The sequence below is a fragment of the Microtus ochrogaster genome, unplaced genomic scaffold, assembly GCF_000317375.1.
Source record: "Microtus ochrogaster isolate Prairie Vole_2 unplaced genomic scaffold, MicOch1.0 UNK77, whole genome shotgun sequence".
Taxonomy (NCBI): Eukaryota; Metazoa; Chordata; class Mammalia; order Rodentia; family Cricetidae; genus Microtus; species Microtus ochrogaster.
The window spans coordinates 951,023-959,415 of NW_004949175.1; the positions used below are offsets into that span (position 1 = coordinate 951,023).

Here is an 8,393-nt window from a genome sequence, read left to right on the forward strand (position 1 = left end):
TTCAATAAAAAATAAATTAAAAAAAACACACAAGAAAAAAAAAAGTGAGATGGCTATGTGGGTAAGGACATGTGCCACCAGTCTTGGCCATCTGAGTTTTATTCCCAAGACCTATAGGGAAAAGATAAAAACAGGATTGCACAAGTTGTCATCTGACTTCCAGACCCACACATGGCACTCATGTGAGCTCAGGATTCTGAGTGGAAAAGACCCCAAAGCACTCAGGATCAGAATGCAGACAGAACAATAGGAAGACACATACCTAAGGATTTCTCATCCGCATGTGCCAAGGCCAGACTTTCCATGTATGTCACTAAGGCTTCAAATACAAACTGTTCTACCAAGGATGCTTCTTCCCTGCAAAACAAAGACCATTAGACCTCCCTTAAGAAAACAATACATGGGAAAAGACAAAAATCAATAGTAAGAAATACAAACAATGCTTCTGAGTCAGAGTCTCACCCAATAGTCCAGGATGTGCTGGAACTCAGTGCTTATATAGCACAGGCACTAATTAAAGAAAGGGTGGTCTACTTGTTAGAAAAATTCATTTTCTTGAAAATTAAGAATAAAATATTCAAATGTAAGCTAAGGCAAAGATTTTAAATGTCACTATTTTTGTCTACAATAAATTATCAGCATAAAGGGTAACAGCTTAACCTGTCTTTTTATGAAAGAAACAGAAACCAAGACTGAGTAAACAAACTACAGCATCAGACCATGAATTTTAAATCATTATAACTAGGATCAAATATATTTATATTAATCAAAATATGAGCGATTATAAACATATCATTAAATCCTATTATCACAAAAATCCATGCTTTGGGATTCAATGAACAAGATCTTGGAAAGAATTTTGTATAAATTGCTGGTTATGAAAGCATTTTCTTTGAAAAAGGTGTCAAGATGATTGAAGGAAGGACCATCATTTTGGATTGAAGTAGAGGTAAGAGTCAGTGGCTGGCTGTTTTGCTTTTCTGACCTTCAGGTTGAACCCCAGTTTTTATTAATGGTGCTTCATCCTTGCCCTTTACAGTCATCAGGAACACAGATTATGAACTTTCACATGGTTTGTGCCAATAGCACAGACAACATCAACATGGCCTTCAGCATGTGATGTGGAATTCCCTTCTGTATGTTGTGATTACCACTGATTAATAAAGAGACTGCTGTGGGCTTATAGAAGGGCAGAACAGAGGTAGGCTGGGGATGGTGGTGGTGGTAGGGAAACTAGACTGAATTCTGGGAGAAAGAAGGTGGAGTCAGAAGAAGCCATGTAGCCCTGCCAGAGACAGATGCTGGAATGGAACCTGGCACGTAAGCCGCAGCTACGTGGCGATACACTGATGAATAGGACCCACGAAAAAAAAGAGAGAGAGACTGCTGAAGTTGCCTAAAAAAAAAAAAAATGAGACAGTCCTTCAGGGTTCCTGCTTCATGAAAGAGTCTGCCTGACATTCTGCAAGACACAGAAGAAAGTGACTGACAAACTGCTAATATAGGCAGAACTGTCTTTAAAATTTCCTGCTTCATGGAAAAGTCTGCTGGATATTATAGGCCTGTAGGCTGAAGATGGATGCTCCAACAATACAGAAGAACTTTGGGTAACTGTCTGAGCAGTGAGATGCCTCTGTCAATTCTAGAGTTTTAGAAGTTGCTTACAATGCACTTCCTGTTTACTTAGGTAATATTATATCCTTCTGGAGTCTTTAATGGAGTTGAAGAATATATAGTTATAGTTTTCCTTAGTTATAATAAAAGATAAAGTTTATATAAATATTGTAACTGTAATTCTTGCTTGATACCTGTTTTGTTATATGTAATTTTACTATGTTATAATTAAAACCTTCCTTTTCATTTAGACAGAAAAGGGGAGGTGATGTGGGATTCCCCTCTGTATGCTGTGATTACCATTGATTAATGAAGAAACTGCTTTGAGCCTATAGCAGGGACCTAAACTGAATTCTGGGAGAAAGAAGGTGGAGTCAGGAGAAGCCATGTAGCTCAGCAGCAACATGTTCCCCATCCACCAGAGCCTTCTTCCATACCTGTCACTACTGCCGCATCTCTAGTTCCTCCTCCCTCCACTACGCACTTATTGCTCTGTTCCTCCATCTTTCCTACCTCTCCATTGAGTATTTGTTCATCTTGGTGACACTGGAAACTGCAGTATGTCACAGAGTGTGTGTGTGTGTGTGTGTGTGTGTGTGTGTGTGTGTGTGTATATATTTGCCCAAACATCTTTTTATACAACTAGTTTTTGGTCTGGTTCAAGTTTCTAGACTGGAAATAAATACTGGACTGTTGTGGAGATTCATCTCCCATATCTTACTATTGACCAGAACCAGGGCAATTGGGGGCAGGTTCAGTGTAAATTCCAAGCTGTCATCTCCCTCACCCTTGATGAGGCTGCTCCAAGGCTTCTAGGCATGACCTTTGTGCTTGTAGCCTGTGGGCAGTGCCCTGCCCACACTTTCTTTCTCCTAGCAGGACACACTTTCTTTCTCCTAGCAGGACAAGCAGCAAGAGCTGCAACCACTTGGCAGCTCCATGCTGGGGGCTGGCCCTGTTTCTGTGGGACTTCCAGGCTGCAGCACATCTCCCTGTTATCGTTGGTGCCAGCAACACTGTGACTCATTCCACCATCTTTCCAATTTCATGAGTCTACTTTGTACAACATCTGCCCATTACTACCTGTATATATTTTAAGTTGTTCAGAGCTCCGCGGTGGGTGCTGGAGGCTGTTACCATCTTTGGTTTTTTTTCTCCCTAGGTTTATATTTCTAAGTAAAACTATGAAGTGAAGAAGGAAAGAAGTAATGTAAAATTTGAGAGGAATAACTACTTTTGTAGGGCAAGTTTCTAGACTACAGGTGTTGCTACATACACAGCCTATAAAACTTCAATCAATGACAAACCTAAATTCAAGAGTAACCTATGATTCAATTAATCCTCCCCTCGGTGTTCACATGTCTCTCTGGAAAACTGCAGGGCAAACTGATAGCCAGAATGAAAATGCCTTTACACGCCCTTCTGGGGAAAGTGTGTCACTTCTAGGTCCTTAAGACCTCTAACTCAGACACTCTTAGGATCCCTGCTCTGCCCTTTGAATAGACCAGTATGCAAAATAAAGTAGTCCTCTTTTCTCCATGAAAGGAATCTAGAAGGCCTGTGAATCTCTGCCCTCATAGTCATTGCTCTTTTCTTCAGAAACTCTATGGTTAGTAGACTTTTGATGCTCTGGACTGAGTAGCCTATTTCTCAACTAGGAGGATGGGTATGTAGCAATTTGGTTTATCAATATCACTCTATAAACATTATATATTTTATATATTCTTTTATACATATGTCTTCACATTTAAAAATAAATAAATAACAAACTTCAAGCACTAGTTAATTCTTATGTAAATACACCATGTGGATTCCCATCTCTTCATCCATCTTCTATTATTGTCTCCTCTGTATCTCAGTAGCCATTTTCTAGAAATAGCTACTCTGACCATCAAAGTCAGAAGCCCACTGTAAGATGACACAGTAGTCTACTATTAGAGATCATTATTTAACGTAATTTATTTTATCCATAAACCTTTACATTTATCTATCTGAGTATCTTTCTCAAATGCAGCTCTCATGAAGAGTTGTAATTTTACATTTGCATTATTTAGAGCAGTGACTGGCATATAATAATAGTCTTTCTTTTTTTCCACAGTTCTCTTCTGAATATCACTTATTTTTCTCAATGTCTTTCTTGAACTTTTGGAGTGTTCTCTCTGCCTTAGTCTTTAGTCAAAACTCTTAGGAAGAGTTTGTGCACTCCCGAAAGTCCTGAGACTCCATATCATTAGTGATGATACCCATTTTTCTACCTTAGCAGACAAAACCTGTTCAGCATCTTATTCCTCTCAAAAATGTCTAAGAGTACCAAAGTTCTTCACGACTTCATACTGCCAGCAGGCTTATGAGGTGGTAGAGATTCTTGGTACTCTACCACCTTTTAATCTGAAAGAATTTGGTTGATTCTTATTCATTCTTTATGGTCCATCTCTGAGAAGTTTTCACTAACTTACTCACCACACAAACATTCTATATGCTTCAAAGAATCGTGCACATGTGTCTCTCATTGCATTCTCAAAACATATTTGCAAGTCTCTAAGTAGTTTCTAAGATTCTTGAAAGCACACCATGTGTCACATATTTATGCAATAATTGCAGGACATAAAATACATGGACTTCAGCTAGGGCTACACAATGAAACCCTGTAATGAAAAACCGAAAAAGCCAACCAACCAAGCAACCAATCAACCAACCAACCATGGACATAAACATCAGGGCACTTTTCAAAATCACATTAAAAGTTTCCAGGGCAGTCTTACCCATCTTTCCTAGACACAAAGCGTACACACCTGAACTCCTTGTAGATGTGATTAAAAGCAAGTGCTGCGCCGAGCCTCTTGAAGGCATTAGGATGGAGTGCAAGGCTGTAGAGACGCTTGAAAAGTGACTTGCTGTTTACTGGGCTCTTCTCTTGCTGCTGAGGTGTTGTCTGCTTAATGGACCATTTGAGGAATTCTCGAATACAGCATCCACAAAAATCTCTTAAAGTACTGTCAACAGGGTCCACAATACCATCCTTAATCAAGATAAAGACAGCTTCATTGTATTTATTCTTATACCCATAGAATTATTGAAGGCAGTTCTGTGTGAGTATATATGCCAACATTCAGGAGGCTAAGGCAAGAATACTATGAGTTTGAAGCTAACCTGTGATACAGACTAAGTTCCACACTAGCCTGGACTAAGAGCCTAAACTATAAATCATAACTTAAAAAAAAAATCATTCAGTAACTCTTCACTGCCCATAACTAGAAATATGATCTAAGTGACTCTGAGAATAAAGTTCTGTGATTATACTGATTACCCTGAACAAACAGGATATTCTACACAGCAAAAGGGTAGAACAGGAGTCTTCATCAATATGCCACATTTCTTCTTCACTGGTGTTCTTGTCAATTTCCATGGTTTTGCTGGGTCCAATTGAATAGAAATGTTGTACAGATGCAAAATAGAACCAGTACGGAAGAACAAAGAATTAAAAGGTGTTCGGACAAGCTCACTAGGTATTTCACTGGAACTTTTGTTATTGTATTTATTTACTTATTTATTTTAATTTTTAAAATTTAATTTAAATTTTTTTCTTTATTTTTCGAGGTAGGGTTTCTCTGAGTAGTTCTGGCTATCCCAGAATTCACTTTGTGGACCAGACTGGCCTTGAACTTGGAGATCTGCCTGCCTCTGCCTTCACAAGTACTGAGATTAAAGGTATGCACCACCACGGCCAGGCTAATTATTTGAAGTTTTTTTTTTTTTTTTTTTCTGATTTTCGAGATGGGGTTTCTCTGTAGCTTTTGGTTCCTGTCCTGGAACTAGCTCTGTCTACCAGGCTGGCCTCGAACTCACAGAGATCCGCCTGCCTCTGCCTCCTGAGTGCTGGGATTAAAGGCGTGTGCCACCACCACCCGGCTTTTATTTGAAGTTTTCTAAAGTAGGGTCTGTGTAGCCTAGGCTTGTATGGAACTGCTATGTCACTGGCTAGCATCACACTCACATCTTCCTATCTCTACCTCCTAAGTGTTACAATTAATTATAAATGTGATTCAAATGTGAACATATAGCTCTATCTCCCCAAAATGGATAACTTCAACACACATAAAATAATACTTAAAGAAATCAAAGTTATCTCTATAAGTTCAAAATTAAAATATTCATCCAAAACCACAACAGCCTATCTCCCTGAACCCGTGGCCAGTGAACCAGGCGCTAATGACGCCTCTACTGCCTCATGAAGACTATGATAGAAAAGGTAGACTGTGAACTCCACACCCTTTAGCGGAATCTGAATGTAAGAGAAAATTAAATAAATTAAAAATTCCCTTTTCTCTTGAATTAAATACTGTAGCATGGATTAAGAACAAACAGACAATACAACAACAACAAAACTGAACTACTGTTATTGATAAAGAGCATTTTTACTGCTTATTCCCACAGCATACACGGCACACTCTCTTATGCCCTTTAGCAAAGCTATTATTATTTAACATAAATATACAGCCACTCAGAAAGCAGAATAAAAATACATGTTAACTTAGTTATGGATATTAAGAATATCACTAATGGCTAGGCAGTGGTGGCACACGCCTTTAATCCCAGCAGTCAGGCAGGCAGAGGCAGGTGGATCTCTGTGTGTTCGAGGCCAGCCTAGTCTACAGAGTAAGTTCCAGGAAAGCCAGGGCTGATACACAAAGAAACCCTGTCTTGAAAAACAAAACAAAACAAAAAAAAAAAAGAGTATCACGAAAATAAATATGATGCTGTGTCCAAAAAAGATAACAATTTAGAAAAAGGCTTTATTTTGGTTTGTTGATAAGGAACTTTTCCCAAAGATCTGAATGTACACTAAATTTCACAGTCAATTGGAACGGTAAGTTAAGGATCAAATACTACTTACCAGTATGGCTTCTAGTAAGGCAACAGTATCCTGACTTTCAAATTTCTTATTGTTGGTAAACCAGTGAATCAGCTGCATAACAAGTGGTTCATAGAGCTGCCTCGTCACCTGAGGAGACAATTTCTAATGCAGTTACATCCTTCAAGAGGGCAAATGTACACCGAAAAGTAAGCATTTAAATGGCACTTTTAATAAGGCAAGATGAAGCAAATCTATCATCATTCAATTAAGTTTCTTTTTTCTTAGTTCAGATTCACGGTGAACAGAGTCTAAGAGTCCAGGAAAAGAAAATATGCACACTAAATCTCATTGTTCATCTCACTAGGAGAGCAATTTAAGATACTGTTAGTATAACTTGTGTTACAGAGGGTTTAGCTGGATGAGTCTGCCTGGCCCTTCAATTCATGCACCCTCTTTAAAGTCTGAGATCTGGGATCACAGGAGTACACAACCATGCCCAGCTTGAGATCATATTCTCCAGGTAGTTTTGCAACTGTCTAGACGCTAATCATGCACTTACCTGATCCACATCGCATGCAAGTTGAAGCAGCACAGGAAACGTGTGCTTGTAGAGCTGGTACATGGGAGGCCAGCCCTGACCTTCAGGCATCTGAGAGGCTCTTCCCAACATAAACATGACCATGCTGTGTAACAGTTCACAAGCTGCCACCTAAAGGGACCAATTTCAACCAAGCTTGACTAGGACTGAAAAGGGAATATTTTGAAATCTTTAGCCATTTAAGAGGAAAAACTTATATTGTGGGTAAATACTATATACTCCAGATTAAAAAATGTAAATAGTAGTTTTTATATCAAATAAATGCTTCTGTTCACTTTAGTCTTTATACAAGAGTTAAGAACTGAAATTTAAAAATTCAGACTCTGAAGGTGATACATTCATGAGAAACATATTTCACACAGTTTAGAACTATAAATCCTGGCTTCAATTGTAAATATCACTTTAGTAAGTACACTTGGGAAGCATATTAAAAGTTTACAAGTTAGTGGTAACATTTGAGACTATTTGTTTCCAGTCTCCCAGGTTTCGAAGATAATCGAACTCCTACCGAGTTTCATCTTTAAACATACTTTGCATTGTATTTTCTATTACAAAGAACTTTTGGTATATAAAAGCTTTGCCAGGTTGTTATTACTTTCATTTATCAGTGACATCCACTTCTGAAAAATCTGAAAAGTAATGACACTAGAATTGCTAAAATATAGTATCTGTTTCTTAACCAACACATACATGTTTTTAAAGCAATACACTATGAAAAAAATGAATGATAGAACAAATACTTTTGTCTGTCGGTCACTAGCAGAAAGAGCTAATTCAGTGACCCGAGGCAGGAAGACATCCAGATAGATCACAGGCTTCATCTCTCTGAAAGGAACTGCAAAGCTGAGTCTCTTCTCGCTGTCCCACGCCACACACTTCTTCATTCTCTCTCCTGAAGCAGCTGATGAGAGAGGGTAGAAGAGCGCTGTTCAGTCCAGAGCTTCCCCCACAGCTCAGGAGCTGAAGCAGGGTACTTCTAAAGCATTCTGTCTTTCCTCTATTCTGCTTCAGATACGAAAGAATATTAAAACCACTGATGGCTCTTATTTCTAATTTAACTTACTAAAACCATTATTCAATAGGAATATCCAAATTTAGTCAAAGCTACTTAAAGTATATAACATAAAATAAGTACAATTCAAAAAAAAAGTCTCCTCTTTGCCAGGTATGGTGGGATATGTCTTTAATTCCAGCACTTGGAAAGCAGAAGCAGGGTGGTGTGTGTGTGTGTGTGTGGGGGGGGGGTCTCTGAGTTTCAGGCCAGCTGAGACTACCTAAGACCTTTTCTTTTCTTTTCCTTTTTTTTTTTTTTTTTTTTTTTTTTTT

At 38.5% G+C, this 8,393-nt stretch overlaps 1 protein-coding gene across 1 annotated transcript in view; it reads right to left on the bottom strand.

Annotated features, from left to right (window-relative positions):
• Prkdc (protein kinase, DNA-activated, catalytic subunit) overlaps positions 1–8,393 on the bottom strand; it is a 174,764-nt gene that overhangs the window by 133,091 nt on the left and 33,280 nt on the right. Inside the window, exons 24-28 of the mRNA XM_013354879.2 lie at positions 7,808–7,968; positions 7,029–7,178; positions 6,509–6,616; positions 4,407–4,633; positions 263–357 (exon numbers count right to left, since the gene is read on the bottom strand). Coding sequence (XP_013210333.1) covers positions 263–357; positions 4,407–4,633; positions 6,509–6,616; positions 7,029–7,178; positions 7,808–7,968 — 741 coding nt within the window. The remainder of the gene's footprint in view (positions 1–262; positions 358–4,406; positions 4,634–6,508; positions 6,617–7,028; positions 7,179–7,807; positions 7,969–8,393) is intronic.